The sequence below is a fragment of the Cetorhinus maximus genome, chromosome 3 (genome assembly GCF_964194155.1).
Source record: "Cetorhinus maximus chromosome 3, sCetMax3.hap1.1, whole genome shotgun sequence".
Lineage (NCBI taxonomy): Eukaryota > Metazoa > Chordata > Chondrichthyes > Lamniformes > Cetorhinidae > Cetorhinus > Cetorhinus maximus.
Window position 1 is genome coordinate 89,659,252 of NC_135881.1, and position 16,932 is coordinate 89,676,183.

The window sequence follows — 16,932 nt, forward strand, 5'->3', positions numbered from 1 at the left end:
ACTGCAAGGCTGCACTGTTAGCTTGAACCATGGATGAGACTGACCCAAACCTGAATGATGATATTGCAATGGGCTGTGAGCGCCCCCACCAGTGACTGCTCCATCGCCAACTTCTGCAAGGAGCTTGTACAATGTGCCCAGTCATCCAATTGTTCTGCGGTCCATTTAAACGCTCATTAGTTTCCAGTATGTGCCCAAGCAGCGAAAAGCTCTGGAGCATTTGGTGGCACTTTCAGACCTCTGCATTGCTTGAGTGGCAGATAAGCTAGAGGCCCGACTTCAAGCATGTCAATGTGGCTGCATCTGAACTGCAGAGGAATGGTCACTTTGTAGAAGGTTTCCCTAATGTGTGGCCACTTCCCTCTCACTCAACGCACCCAGCCCTACTTCCCCCCTCCCCCCGCATGTGTTTGTGCACTACCATCAACTGTAATGCAGCCCTTGCCCCCCCCCCCCACTCAACTTGCCTCAACCACAGTGCAGCCCTTGCCCTTGCACCACACTGTCAGGCAGCTAAGAAAATGTGACTTGCCTGTGCCTTCACCTGAATGTGTGATACCTCAATCTTGAGGTCCAACAGGCAACCCTTCCAAGCTCTGCACGGCGTTACTGTGCACTCACCTCCAAGTTCCCTTCGAAGTGCAGCTTGCCAGGTGCACGCATTATAAATGCTGTTGTGAAACATGTGTCCTGATGATCCAACATGGTGTATGATTATGGCGAGCAGGACTTATAATGATATGCAGATGCATTAAAATTAAGTTCCTGACTTGCGGCGGAGGGAAACGCGGCCCACCATTGACGGATGGTGCGGACAATTGCAAACTGGTTTCACAACGTTGTAAAATCGATTTTTGGCCTTCCCACCATATTGTCCACTCACGCCTGCCATGACACTCGATGTTAACGGGCACGAAAAATTTCACCCAGTGAGTTTTTGTATCGATGTTTACTGATCAAGAGGAATCTGACAAAATGTTGGTGGAAGTGGAGATGGTAGGGACAATGTGTAGTGTGAAAATTGAAAAGAAGGAGCTACTAGAAAGGCTGATGATGCTTAGGATAGATAAGTTGCCTGGTCTGGATGGCTAGTATTGCAGGTTCTTAACGGAAGTGGGAGTGGAGATTTCGGAATGGTTCACCTTAATCTTTCAATCTTCCCTAGATGTGAGGGAAGTGCCAGAGGATTGGAAGTGACTAATGTGACACCTTTATTCAAGAAAGGGTCTAAGGACAGTCTTAGCAACTACAGGCTGGTTAGTTTAATATCACTGATGGGTGAGGCTTTAGAAACAATAATCAGGAGAAAAAATCAACTGGCTCTTGGAGAGGTTTTAGCTAGCTGAGGAGAGCCAGCTTGGATTTGTAGAAGGCAGATTATGTTTGACTAATCATAATTGATTTTTTTTGGTGAAGTAACAGAAAAGGTTGAAAAGAATGAGATGGATGTTGTCTGTTTAGATTTTTAAGAAAACATTTGAGAAGGCTGGTTAGCAAAATTGAGGCTTATGGAATAGAGAGCCGGTATCCGATATAATAAAAAATTGGTTTAATGACAGAAGTGAGGAGATGGTGGCATAGTGGTAATGTCATGCACTAGAAATCCAGAGGCCCAGGCTAATGCTCTGGGGCATGGATTCAAATCCCACCATACAATTTGAATTCAATTAATAAAACCTGGGATTAAAAACTAGTCTCATCACGAAACGATCATCAATTTTTGTGAAAACACATCTGGTTCACTGTATGTGACTCCAGGCCCACAGCAATGTGGGCTTGACTCTTAACTGCTCTCAAGGTACATAGGGATATTGGAGCAGGAGTAGGCCATTCAACCCCTCAAGCTTGCTCTGCTATTTAAGTAAATCATGGCTGATTATCTACCTAAATGCCATCTTCCTGCACTATCCCTGTATACTTTGATCTCATTGTTATCTAGAAACGTCGACCTCTGCTTTGAACATACTCAATGCCTGACCCTCCACAGCCCAATGGGCTAGAGAATTCCAAAGATTCACCACTCTCTGAGTGAGAAAATTCCTCCTAACCTGGGTCCTAAATGGCTTACTTCTTATTATGAGACTGTGTTCCTTGGTTCTAGACACTCCCAGCCAGGGGAAACATCCTTCCTGCATCCGTCCTGTCCTGTTGTACCCTGTATGAATTTTGTACACTTCAATGAGATCACCTCTCATTCTTCTAAACTCTACAGACCCTATCGTCTCAATCTTTCCTCATAGGACAACCCTGCCATTTGCAGGGATTAGTCTGGTGAACCTTTGTTGCACTCCCTCCATGGCCAGTATATCCTTCCTTAGGTAAGGAGACCAAAATTGCACACAATACTCCAGGTGTGGCCTCACCAGGGCTCTATACTCTCCAAGACATCCTTATTCCTACACTCAAATTCCCTTGCAATAAGGGTTAGCATAACATTTGCCTTCCTAATTTCTTGTTACACCTGCATGTTAGCTTTCAGTGACTTATGAACAAGAACACCCTGGTCGTTTCGGACATCAACACTTCGCAATCTCTCCCCATTTAGGAAATACTCTGCATTTCTGTATTTCCTACCAAAGTGGATAACTTCACATTTTTCCACTTATATTCCATCTGCCACGTTCTTTCCCACTCACTTAGTCTGTCTAAATCTTCTTGAAGCTTCTTTGCATCCTGCTCACAACTCATTCTCACCAAGTGTTGTGTCATCAGCAAACTTGGAAATATTACGTTGGGTCCCCACATCCAAATCTTTGATATAGATTGTGAATAGCTGGGGCCCTGATCCTTGTAGTACCCCATTAGTCACAGCCTGCCACCCTGAGAATGACCCATTTATCCCTACTCTCTGTTTTCTGCCCTTTAATCCTCAATCTGCCAATATGTCACCTCAATCCCACGAGCTGTAATTTTGCTTTCCATCATGTGTGGGACCTTAATGAAAGCCTTCTGAAAATCCAAATACACCGTATGAACTGGTTCTCCCTTATCCATGATGCTTGTAACATTCTCAAAAAACTCCAGCAGGTTTGTCAAACATGATTTCCTTTTCATAAATCCATTTTGACTGTGCTCAACCTCACCATTATTTTCTAAGTGCCTAGTTGTCACATCCTTTCAAATAGATTTGAGCATTTTCCTGACTACTGATATCAGGCTAACAGATCTGTAATTCCCTGTTTTCTCTCTCTCTCCTTTCTTAAATAGTGGAATCACAGTTGCTACCTTCCAATCTGCAGACGCCATTCCAGAATCTATAGAATTTTGAAAGATGCCCACTATCTCTATAACCACCACTTTCAACACTCTCTGGGATAGAGATCATCAGGTCCAGGGGATTTATCAACTTTCAGTCCCATTAATTTCTCCACTACTTTTTTACTAATACTAATTTCTTTCAAATTTTCAACCTCAATAGTCGCTTGGTTCCCCCATATTTCAGGGAGGTTTTTTGTATCTTCCTCCGTGAAGACAGATATAAAGTATTTGTTTAGTTTCTCTGCCATTCCCTTATTACCCATCGTAACCTTTCCTGTCTCTGCCTCTAATGGCCCACATTTGTCTTTACTAACCTTTTCCTTTTCACATAGCTATAGAAGCTTTTACAGTCCGTTTTATGTTCCTCACTAGTTTGCTTTCATATTCTATTTTCTCTTTCTTTATCAATTTCTTGGTTCTCCTTTGCTGAATTTTAAAATGCCCCCAATCCTCAGGCTTACTACATTTTTTTGGCAACTTTATATGCCTCTTCCTTTGATCTAATAGAATTCTTAACTTCTCTTGTTAGCCAAGTAGGTAATTAGGGCAACTAGGAATGGGCAGCAAATGCTGGCCTTGCCAGCAATGTATACATCCCACGAAAGAATGACAAAAAAAGCAGCTGAATCGTGTTAGATGGTTGTTTTAAGGTCTGGAGGGTGGTAGACAGTGGTCCCCCAGGGTTAGTGCTGGGACCACTGCTTTTTTTTGGCTGTAGAAATGACTTGGATCTGAAAATACAGAGAAAAAATTCAAAATTTGCCGATGACATGAAACTGGAGGAATGGCAAACAGAGATGAAGAAATGAATCGTCCACACAGGACATAGATAGGCTAGCAGAATGGACAGAAAGGTGGCAGTTGGAATTCAGTACAGAGAAATGCAAGGTAATGCATTTTGGTCAAAAGGATAGGGAGAGGCAATATCGACTAAATGGCACAATTCTCAAGGGGTGTGTTGGAACAGAGGGACTGAGGGGTTAAATGTGCATCGATCTTTGAAGATGACAGGATATATTGAGAGAGTAGTTAGCAAAGCATATGGAATCCTGGGTTTCATAAATAGAGGCATTGAGTACAAAAGCAGGTAAGTTATGCTGAACCTTTATAAAGTTTTTGTTAGGCCGCATTTAGAGCTTTGCATCCAGTTGTGGTCACAGTTTAGGAACGATGTGAAGGTCGTTCAGATGGTGCAGAAGAAATTTCCTGAATAGTTCCAGTGATGGGGGTGGTTTTAGTTGCGAAGTTGGTTTGGAAAGGCTGGGTTTCTTCTCCTTGGAGCAAAAGAGGTTGAGGGGAGATTTGATAGATGCGGAAGGACTAGGTGCCAGATTTAAGATTTTGGGGAATGTCAGGAAAAACTTTTATCCACAGCAAGTGTTAATGACCTGAAACCCACTGCCCACAGGGGTGATGGAAGCAAGATCGGCAATTCTACGGGGTCCAGCGCCATGCTGAGTGAGATACCAGCCACTCCTTTAATTTATTTATTATTTAGATATTAAAGGTGAACAACTTTATTGCCTCTACTTCCATAAGGGTCTTATCAAATCAAGAGTGTCTTCACACAACTACTATTCTTAGCTGTGACTGCAGTTTATCAAAACATTAAATAATTTTTTTCTAACCCTTTTAACATATTCAAAAGGCTAAAGACTATAATGTGTCCAATAGTTCCAACACTTCAGTTATTATGGGCAAAGCATTAATCTTAAATAGCCATATGCACACATCAGCTTTATGTTTAACACTCATGTGTAAGATTTAATTAACAACTGTGAAAATTACTTTTCCACTCCTGTTCATGGCATTGAGTCTTGAACTAAGTGAAAATACTGCAATTCTAACGCCATTTTCTTTATGGCCTGTTTTCTGGAGGATGCAACACTTACCTGATGTTTTATGACTGCCCAGTTGTTCGAACAGATTGCAAACAGAGATGAGAGACCTCATGTCTTTTTGTACCATACTGTTACTTTCCATTATTGCTATTCCTGAACCATAGCTTTATTATGCAAAATCTTTTGATGTAGGTTCTGTAGCAACTTGTTGTCTTTTATATTGCAGTCATCATCCTCTCTTACGTTATGCCCTCTATGATGAAAAACCTGTGTTTTTATCTTAACAGCTTATGTGTTTCAATTCTAACTCTTGAAGGTCAATATTATTTGCCTAACATATTAATTTAATAATCTGTACATGTTTATCTTTACAGTACAATGTCCGGTCCTGAAATACATCCTTTAGCATGTTAGCATCATTAAGGGAAAAAGACAGGTTTTTCAAGAACAATAGTTTTCGAGAGTACTGCCCTGTTCTTGTTAGAAATAAAAATAATGCGAAAAATATGTCATTCTAAGACATTAATTGTTAGCTTGATAGAGTCGGAGATGTGGAACCATTTAATGTTGATGAAACTTCAAGTCAGAGAAGGGAAGTTAGAAATCATTGATTTGATTTTGCTAGACAAAAAGATATGCATTTGTTAAGATTAAGAGAATGATAAGGACAGCAGGTGAATTCAGTAAGGTGAGGGACAGAATTTTAGGCACAGGCAATCAGAGTCAAGTTATCCAATGGAGCTGAGGTGAACAACAAACGCATTTGCCTCCTTTAGATAAGCACAGAAGCAGAACATGTATGTATGGGTGGAAGGGAAAGAATCAGGAAGGATTCCAGTAGGAATCCATAGACGTGGGAGGGATGACCGTAAATAGAAGTGGACAGAACTGAGGTTGCAGGAAATGTCAGCAGTATTGAAAACATTGTCAAGAAGGGGAAGCAGTAAATATGTATACATACAGGTTGGATATGTCACATATCTTAGAAATATATAAACAATGTTGATGGGAAGAATAAGGGGCTGTCACTATTGTGACATGCAAGGGCCTGGCAAAGCTCATTGTCTTAAAATGTTTGCTTCCTTCATTATGCTTGAATTGTAAAGACCACCTTCCTAAAGCACTGCTAACTGGTGGCTGCATGAACTGTACGCCCATTTAATTGTAAAAATTTCCAGTAAGAGCAGATCTTGTGATAACTCACCTGTGATGGAGTAGAGGAGACAGAAGTGTAGGAAAGAGTATTGTACAAAACCAATAAATGTATTGACAAGGAATGAGAGGATAAATTTGAAGGAGGTGATTTTTATGGATTTTTTAATTCTTATTTTGGGGATAAGGCAGAGGGACCAGGGAGAATTATTGTTTAAAAGAAAGATCTGATGACCATTCCAGGATGTGGGAATATCCTATTGGGACTCAGGGCCATTTTTTCCTCCCTGGGTTAACTTTAATAAAGAAATAAATATGAGGAGATTGATATGGAAAATTTTAAATTAGTGCTGAAGGTGCTTTCTTCCACTATTGACCAATGTCTACACTGTTTTCCTCTTGTGCTTAAAAAAATTATAGGAAATTAAATTAACTTGCGAAGGCTTGATATGCATAAAAATGCCAAAATACTCTTGCTTTAATACAGAGCATTTGGTTATTCATTCACAGCAGAAATAGGAAATTTAAATTCCTAGCTGCATAAAGAGAATGTTTGAAGCAAAAATCTGTCTCATCCTTAGAGTAGGCTGAAAATAGCTAGTTAGGAGTTGGACATTGAGAGCAGATTTTTCTTGAACAACAAAATAAACATTTATAGTAGGAAACATACTGTTTAGACAGTAGACTGCTCTTACATCAAATAAATGCAAGTTTCTTTTCACGTAATTTTCAGAATTAAAGTTTCTTTGGTCTTATCCCAAAATCGTGTATGTTTTTTATGTAAAATATTTTAATATTTGTTGTGTAGGCTGACATTTGTGTGCCCAAACTGAATGAAGGAGATCAGATCCTGTTGATTAATGGCAGAGACATCTCTGAACATACTCATGACCAGGTTGTTATGTTCATAAAAGCAAGCAGAGAGTCACACTCCAGAGAGCTTGTATTGCTGGTCAAACGAAAAGGTAACTAATAATTGAGAAACTTAGTAAATTATTGTAAATGTTAGCTTTATTGCAATTGGCATATAATGTAAAAGCGAATAACTTGTGTTTTTATATTTCTTAGATAAGAACTTTTTTGTTCATGTATAATGCAGAAGTGCAACTCACACAAATAACGGATGTGAATACCAATCTTTGAGAATTTTTTTTCTAATTTCTCTTAGTTTTATCCTCCTTCTGCCTTGTACAAATGGTATATGATGTAATGTAGTCAGTGCCCAACCTAAACCACATTTTGCTAGGAAATGTGCCAGAGGATCTCGCTCTCTCTAATTTTACCCTACCTGTTTGTGCAGAATTGTCTGGTTTGCTCTTGGCTCATCTTAATAACTTTGCTTAGATTAGGAACTCAGTAAAATGGAGATTGAGTCTTTCCCCATTAATGGTGTGGCATCGTAAATTGTGACTTGGGTAGAAAGCAGGAATATGTTTGTGTTCTGGGATTCCAGATTATGTGTTAATGCTGCCGAGAGGCTAGCTTCAACCTGATGCCTCTGTTTCAGTAATTAAGGCCCTAGACACAATGTCCTTATTGGAGATTTTATTTGGGGGAAATATATCCAACAAGCAACACACCTGATGATGTGAAGGCTATGGGTGACCTCACACTACAGTTGCTGAGTTCAGTAAGAGGTTTAATAGCATTCAGCTCTTCCATAATTTCCTTACATGGTTTTGATTTTACCCTCAGTGAAAAAACAATTCCATCGTACCTCCTCCATGACCTTCACTCTTAGTTTACACTAACTTACATCAGCTCTGCATTTCAAAGTGTGTCTCATAATAAATGCTGTCCTTACATGTAAATAAAAGTTTAAAAATGGCCATCAGGCAGATAACTGTATTGATTAGAAGATGTGTCGCCTTCTTGAAGTTCTGCAATCCATATGGTTAAAGAACACCCGTAGTGCTGTTAGGAAGGAAGTTCCAGGATTTTGACCTAACGACAGTGAAGGAATGGTGATACAGTTTCAAGTCAGGATGGTGTGTGGCTTGGAAGGGAACCTACAGTCGGTGATGTTCCCATGCATCTGCTAGCTGTCCTTCTAGGTGGTAGAGGTCACAGATTTGGTAGGTGCTGTCAAAGGAGCCTTGGTGAGTTGCTGCACTGCATCTTGTAGATGGTACACCCTGTTGCTCCTAGTTCTTATATTCTTATGTTGATGTCAAGGGCAGTCACTCTCAACTCAGTTCCTGAGTTCAGCTCTTTTGTCCATGTTTGAAATAAGGCTGTATTGAGGTCAGGTACTGAATGACTCTGGTAGAACCCAAATTGAGCGACAGTGAGCAGGTTATTGCTGAGTAAGTGCTGCATAATGGCACTGTCGATGACCACTCCCATCACTTTGCTGACGATTGAGAGTAGACTGATGGGGTGGTAGTTGGCTGGGTTGGATTTGTCCTGCATTTTGCAGACAGGACATACCTCGGCAGTGTTCCACATTGAAGTGCCAGTGTTGTAACTGTACTGGAACAGCTTGGCTAGGGCTGTGACTAGTTCTGGAGCACAAATCTTCAGTACTAATGCCGGAATATTGTCAGGACTCATAAACTTTGCAGTATCCATTGCCTTCAGCTATCTTTTGATATCACGTGGAGTGAATCACATTGGCTGAAGACTGGCATCTGTAATGCTGGGGACCTCAGCAGGAGGCCAAGATGGATCATCCACTTAGCACTTCTGGCTGAAGATGGTTGCAAATGCCTCAGCCTTGTCTTTTGCACTGATATGCTGGAATCTCCCAGCATTGAGGATGGGGATATTTGTGGAGCCTCCTCCTCCAGTTAGTTGTTTAATTGTCCACCACCATTCATGACTAGATGTGGCAGAACTGCAGTATTTAGAACTGATCTGTTGGCTATGGAATCGCTTAGCTCTGTCTATTGTTTGCTGCCCAATGTTATCTTACATGCCAACAATTGGTACAGCTTTGTAGATCTGAACTGATTTGTTGATATTCCATCACTATTTTCAACGTTTCTTCAATAACTGTCTTTAACCACAATATAACATAAAATGGATTCTTCAATAAAACCCTTCCTTCTTGCATTCCTAACACAGAACTTCCAATTAAGTTCGATCCACATAAACGTTGGATACAGTTAATGTTTTATTTTATGTTCAATCTTTGCACAACCATAAAAATATTGATAATTGTAAAAATGTATAGCCATTTCTAGATTGAACATTTTCTTTTGTTTATAGTGTTGTACTTTGTAGATGTCTGCATGATATTATCATAATTAAATGCTTTAGCCTCAACATTTAGACTGTTAATTTTGTAAACATAGCCGCTGTTGTCTTTAGCAGCCTTTGTAAACCAAGTGATGGGACTTTTTATGATTTTGTTGAATCATGGTTTGACAGGACAAGAGGCTTATTTGACTCTTACCTTTGTTCTAGCTTCCTGAAAGAGCTATTCACATTCCCTTTCCCCTGCTCTTTCCACCCTTCAATTTATTCTTTTTCAAATAATAAGTCACTTTTCTAAAGCTATTATTATGGATTCTGCATCTACCACCACTTTCTGGTACACCATTCTATTGTTCTAACAATCCTCTGCAAGCGTTGAGAATATGTCAAGTTTGTACCTGAATCATCTGTAATAAACTCCTAATAGAGAAACAGTTCCTTTCTAATTTCTCGGTGGCGATTTTAGACTCTTTCTTCGCACACCCCCAGCACACCACTGAAATGGGGACAAAGCCAGCAGAATCAGCAGCCCTGAGCCATTCTCTAATTTGGGACTCATTGGGCTGCTGCTAGTGAGCTAGTGTAGTTCACAGTTGAAAGAACTAGAAATTGATCAGCTCCCACATTGAACTGGTCAGCATGTTGGGCTTGGAGATGAGGGTGGGCTGATCCCAGAGAGTGAGTGACCAACAGTGACCCACAGTACTTGGAACCATAGCATCATAGAATGGTTACAGCATAGAAGGAGACCATTCAGCCCATTGTGTCTATGCCAGCTTGAATTGCAAGAGCAATTCAAACTCCCCTGCCTTTTCCCAGTAGCACTGCAAATATTTTCTCTTAAATAATTATCCAATGCCCTTTTGAAAACCATGAATGATTTTGCCTCCAACAAGGCAGTGCCTACCAGATCCTAACCACTTGCATAAAAATATTTTTCCTCATGTCACCATTGCTTCTTTTGCAAATCACCTTAATTCAGTGTCTTCTGGTTTCTGATCCTTCCAAAAACAGGATAAGTTTCTCCCTGTCTACTCTGTGCAGACCCCTCATCATTTTGAACACTTCTATAAAATCTCCTCTTAATCTTCTCTTCTCCATGGAGAACAACCCAGCTTCTCCATTTTATTGACATAACTGACATTCCTCAACCCTAGAACCATTCTTGTGAATCTTTTCTGCACCACCTCTAATGCCTTCACATCCTTCTTAAAGTGTGGTGCCTAGAACTGGACATAATACCCCAGCTGAGGCCGAACCAGTGTTTCATACAGATTTGTTGTAACTTCCTTGCTTTTGTACTTCATCCAACTATTTATAGAGCCAGATTCCCATATTAGCCACTTTCTCAACTTGTCCTGTCACCTTCAACACTTTGTGCAAGTGCACCCCCAGGGGCCTCTGCTTCTGCATCCCCTTTAAATTGCATCCTTTATTTTATATTGACTTTCCTCTTCCTTCCGACCAAAGTAAATCACTTCGCACTTCCCTGCATTAAATTTCATATGCCACTTATTAATGAGACAAGTCACCCCCCCATTTCTCTTTTATGTCCCTCCCCCACCTAATGATAAACCACCAAGGAGCTGTATGATATTGTATCACTGCGTGTCACCAGATATTTATATTGCATATTTTCTTAACTTGTGATTTAAGATAAAAATAATTCAAACATTATGAATTGTAAATGAGCAGCTTAACGCAAAATTGTTAATGAAAAACTTTTGTTTATATCACTTCTGATTTTCAAGTTGCAAGCAGTCATAGCGAGAACAAGGTGGAAGAGGAAACAGACTTCCAGTGTTTTCCAAATAATTCTATGCATTCCTCATATCCTGAATATGGTGAATCATTAGAAGAATCCATGATCCAGCTTCGAAAAGGACTTGAAAGTGGAGCTATACTTAATCAGTTTGATGTAAGTTTATCCACTCTGTGTTGATTGTAAAATAGTTTGTGCAGCTGCATTATACACATTTAGTTCCACGTGCAAGGTCAGATGAAAACCTGCTGTGCGACTATTTGATGTTTATATTTCCTGTATTTATTCATGTTTGACTGACTGACCGCTATAACTAGACTTCACCAAGTTATGACTTCCTCATGTTATGAAGAGGAGTGGCTCCTGAAGTGAAATATTTTAAGTGGCTATAGAAATATGAGATATGAAAGTCTTTTGGCTGATCTGACTAGTGACCTTGACTGATAATTATGCTTGATCATTGCAGCTTTATCTCTTTTACATGAAGGCAAACACTCATCATGGGGGAGAAATTTAATTCAAAATTTACGTGTAAACTCCATGGCTGAAAAGTCCTGAGGCTGAAAGAGATACATAAAGACAGGTTGTTCTTCTTGGTAAACAAACAAATGACCAAAAATTTTTGATGACATATGAGATCTGATGAGGCTCTTTTGTTGTACAAATAACTATAGTACTAGAATTTTTATGAATTTAAAAATAAAGCTTTGATAAGATCACAAGTGTACATTGCAGTGAAACAGGCTATGCAATAGTGAGCAGAAAGAATTCCTTTGAATGCTATGGTGAGATTAGACAACTGTACAGGGCACAGTTTCAAAATTTGCAGACATAAACAATGACACATTAACAGTGAGGAAGATAATAATGGACTTTAAGAGCCTGGTGGAATAGGCAGACACTCGGCAGATGAAATTAATCACAGAAAAGACGAGTTCATTCATTTTGGTGGGAAGAATAGGGAGAGACAGTACAATTTTAAAGATTGTGCAAGAACAAAGAGATCTGGGGATGTTAGTGCATGCATCTTTGAAAGTGGTGGGACAGGTTAACAAAGCAGTTAATAAAGCATGTGGGATCATGGACTTTATAAATAGAGATCTAGTGTATAAAAGTCAGAGAGCTAAGTCACAGTGAAAAAAACTCGTTCAGCACCAGCTGGATTATTGTGCTCAGTTCTGAGCCCCACACCTTAGGAAGGATGTGAAGGCTTTACACAGTGTACAGAAGACTAAAATGGTTCCACATATGAGAAATTATAGTTACATGGATAGATTGGAGAAGCTGAATTTGTTCTCCTTAGAGCAGGGAATCCTCAGAAGAGATTTGTTGGAGTGCTTAAAATCATGAAAGGCTTAGGTAGAGTAAATAAAACATTGGTGGATAAACAAAGAGCACAGATTTAAAGTGATTGGCAAAAGAGTTAGAGGCTACATGAGAACCTTTTTTATGCATCAAGTGGCTAGGATTTGGAATGCACTGTCTGATGGAAATGGAAACGGATTGAATAGTAGCCGTCAAAAGGAAATCAGAGAAATACTTGCAGGGATATGGGGAAAGAGCGGGGGTAGGACTAACTGAATTGCTATTTGAATGAGCTTGTGCAGACTTGATGAGTGAAATGGTCCCCACCTGTGCTGTACTGTTCTATGATTCGACAATCCTGTCATAGTTTTAAACTGCTCCCCTTTCAGTTTTAGCCAGTTGAGGATTACTTTAAATACTGAAACATGTCATTTAACAGTTCTTACAGTTCCAATAATGAGCTATTTGTAGAGCATCTTACAGTTCTTTATAAAATGTTTTGAGATTTTTTCCCCATGCCCCATTTTTCCCTCCATTATCCAGTTCTGAAATAATTTAAAATTCTTTTCTACTATCATACTTGTAAACCCTACATGTCCTCATTTTCAATTTTAATTTGTTTCTATCAGTAGCAATCTGAAACTTGAAATAGGCTCATTATTATTATAAAATATTTATTACGGGCTTTTTTAAATCTACGCACCTGTGTGCCAATTTTAATTTCTCTCTCACCTTAGTTAGTTTATTCTTCACTGTTCTAAAACTTACTATTTTCCAATCTGGAGTATCCTTGATTATTTTACTAATATTCCCCATTTTCTTGTGCAGGCCCCAACCCTTTTCCCAATCATTGGTGGCTGTGCCTTCAGCCAACTTCGTCCCATGCTTCAGAATTCCTTGTCTAAGCCGCTCTGTCATTCTCCCTCCCTCTTTTTTCCTTTAAGATCGTCCTTAAAATTCTTTAGCTAAACTTTTCATCTGCCCTCCCAATATCTCCTCCTTGGATTTGTTATCCATATTTTTCTGCATACCCCTCTGGGAATTTTTCAATGCTAAAGGTGCCAGTTGTTCAATGCCCAGCCCATAAGTGGTAAATTATTGTAAGCATTTGGAAATCTGGATCATACCCATGCTAGGGTTAGGGGAAGGGTTCTTATTTATAATTTATTCCTGAAATTAATAAGGTTCTAAACATTGAAAATCAGTGGCATATATTTATTAAGTTTAGAGCACATGTTAAATATACACTTCAGGGATAGTAATTGCAACCAGACCTAATGATGATTGGTTGGGGATTCAAACAACAAATTTAGTTACATTTCTTTTACTCCCTCCACACAACCTCTTTAGCAGCATTCCATCTCATGAGACGATGGTTTGTGTCTCGGTGGCGAACTCTTTTGAGAAACATTGCCGGGTGTGGCTTGGAGTCCCACTCTAGCATAGCAATCTCTGCCATATTTACTGCAGATGAAGACAGTTGGCCGAGAAGGCGCAGGATTTTCTAGCATGTTTTCTCTGTGGCCTCTTTTGACCAGCTGAGCTTTCTACTTCCCTTCAACTCTACAGGTACCCCTCCAAACAGTCAGCCTTCAGAGGTCATGGCCGTCAGAAGGTCGTGACATCCATCTGACGAATGTGGCCTAGCCAGTACAGACATTGTTGGCATAATAATGAGTGTATGCGAATGAAATTAGCAAATTCCAGGACCTCTGAGTAGATGACCTTGTCCTGCCAAGAGATGCCAAGGATATGTCTGAAAGAGCAAAAATGGAAACTGTTCAGCCTTTTCTCTTGCCTAGCGTATGTTGTCACTACTGTAGAGGATTGCACTGAATACACAAACTTGGTAGACTCGCAGTTTGGTGTTCTCAGTCAGGTTGTTGTTGTTCCACATTCTCTTGCCCATCTTGAACACAACAACTGCAGCTTTTGCAATACATGTGTTGATTTTAGGATCAAGTGACAGATTGCTCGTGATGGTGGAGCCTAGATATGTGAAGCTAAAACAACCTCCAGCATCACATTGTCACTGCTGATTGGTAGTATGGCAACGCCCTGAACCATGACATTTGTCTTCCTGATGCTGATGGTCAAACCAAACTCTTGATAGGTATAAGCGAGTCTGTCGATTTGCCACTGAAGGCATTCCTTGGTATGGAATGCTAGTGTGACATAATTGGTGTAGCGCTCCACATAATAGACACAATTCTGCGTTATATCGTCATTTAAAATTAAAAATACAACCCCATGTAAGTAGCGTTTAATTGACTTGTCCTTCACCAATAGCCTTATTTTTCTTATGGATTGTTTAACTCTTGTTATGTATAATTGCTACTGAATTAAATGATTACTCAAATTAACAGTGTCTTTGATTCAGTGCTCTTTCTTATCAGTCAATAAATTTGAAATGAAGATGCATTCCTAAGATGTTTTGTTTTTCAGAATAGGCTTTTACCGCAAAAGATTCAATAATTAAACCTCTTACTATTTAATGAACAGGATGAGAAGGAAAAGAAAGGCTTTTAGCAGGTACAAGGGAAGCAATCAGTGGAGGCATTAGTGGAGTACAGAAAGTGCAGGGTGGAGCTTAAGAAAGTAATTAGGAGAGCGAAGAGGGGATATGAGAAAGCTCTGGCTGGTAAAAGTAGGGAAAATCCCAAGGTATTCTATAAGTATATCAATGGGAAGAGGATACAAAAACAGAATTACCTCAAAAAACTCAGCAGATCTGGCAGCATCGGCGGAGAAGAAAAGAGTTGACGTTTCGAGTCCTCATGACCCTTCAACAGAACTCTGAGTTCTGTTGAAGGGTCATGAGGACTCGAAACGTCAGCTCTTTTCTTCTCCGCCGATGCTGCCAGACCTTGCAGAGTTTTTCCAGGTAATTTTGTTTTTGTTTTGGATTTCCAGCATCCGCAGTAGTTTTTTGTTTTTATCAATGGGAAGAGGATAACCAGGGAAAGAGTAGGGACCATGGGGGCAATCTATGGGTGGAGCCAGAGGACATCAGTAGAGTGTTGAAGGAATACTTCACATCTGTCTTCACCCAAGAGAATGAGGATGAAGGTATGGAACTCGGAGAGAGACTGCGAGGTTCTTGAGCAAATTGATATAGGAAGTGACAAGGTATTGGAGGTGTTGGCAGGCTTAGAAGTGGACAAATCTCCAGGTCTGGATGATTTGTGTCCCAGACTGCTGAGGGAGGCAAGGGAGGAGATCGCAGGGGCTCTGACCCAAATTTTTAATTCCTCTCTGGCCACAGGGGAGGTGCCAGAGGACTGTAGAACAGCTAATGTGGTTCCGCTATTTAAGAAGAGTTGTAGAGATAAGCCAGGGAACTACAGGGCAGTGAGCCTCACGTCAGTGGTAGCAAAACTATTGGAGAAAATTCTGCAGAAGGGAATCTGTCTCCACTTGGAGAGGCAAGGTTTGATCAGGGATAGTCAGCATGGCTTTGTTAGAGGGAGGCCATGCCTAACAAATTTGATTGAATTTTTTGAGAAGGTGACCAGGTGTGTAGATGAGGGTGGTGCAGTTGATGTAGTTTATATGGATTTCAGCAAAGCCTTTGACAAGGTCCCACATGGGAGACTTATAAAGAAGGCAAATGCACATGGGATACAGGGTAATTTGATAAGGTGGATTCAAAATTGGCTTAGTTGTAGGAGACAGAGGATGATGACAGAAGGATGCTTTAGTGACTGGAAGCCAGTGTCTAGTGGCTTATCACGGATTATTCATCATTTATATAAACGACATAGATGACTATGTGGGGTGTAGGATTAGTAAGTTTGCGGATGACACAAAGATTGGCCGGGTGGTTAACAGTGAGGTTGAGTGTCTTGGGCTACAGGAAGATATAGACGGGATGGTCAAATGGGCAGGTAAGTGGCAGATGGAATTTAACCCTGAAAAGTGTAAGGTGATACACTTTGGAAGGAGTAATTTGACAAGGAAGTATTCAATGAACAGCATGACACTAGGAAGTTCTGAGGAACAAAGGGACCTTGGCGTGTGTGACCATAGATCTCTGAAGGCAGAGGAGCATGTTAGTGGGGTGGTGAAAAAGGCATATGGGACACTTGCCTTTATCAATCGAGGCATAGATTACAAAAGTAGGGAGGTCATGTTGGAGTTGTATAGAACCTTGGTGAGGCCACAGCTGGAGTACTGTGTGCAGTTCTGGTCGCCACATTATAAGAAGGATGTGATTGCACTGAAGGTGGTGCAGAGGATATTCACTAGGATGTTGCCTGGGATGAAGCATTTAAGTTATGAAGAGAGGTTGGATAGACTTGGGTTGTTTTCGTTGGAGCAGGGAAGACTGAGGGGCGACCTGATCGAGGTGTACAAGATTTTGAGGGGCATGGACAGGGTGGATAGGGAGCAGCTGTTCCCCTTACTTGAAGGGTC

The 16,932-nt window shown here is 40.4% G+C and overlaps 1 protein-coding gene across 2 annotated transcripts in view; it reads left to right on the plus strand.

Annotated features, from left to right (window-relative positions):
* The window catches only part of LOC144678765 (tyrosine-protein phosphatase non-receptor type 3-like), a 252,812-nt gene that overhangs the window by 155,555 nt on the left and 80,325 nt on the right, over window positions 1-16,932 (plus strand). For both annotated transcript variants that reach the window (XM_078538644.1, XM_078538642.1), the window contains 2 exons: window positions 7,060-7,216; window positions 11,201-11,367. In XM_078538644.1, the coding sequence (XP_078394770.1) occupies window positions 7,060-7,216; window positions 11,201-11,367 (324 nt within the window). The remainder of the gene's footprint in view (window positions 1-7,059; window positions 7,217-11,200; window positions 11,368-16,932) is intronic.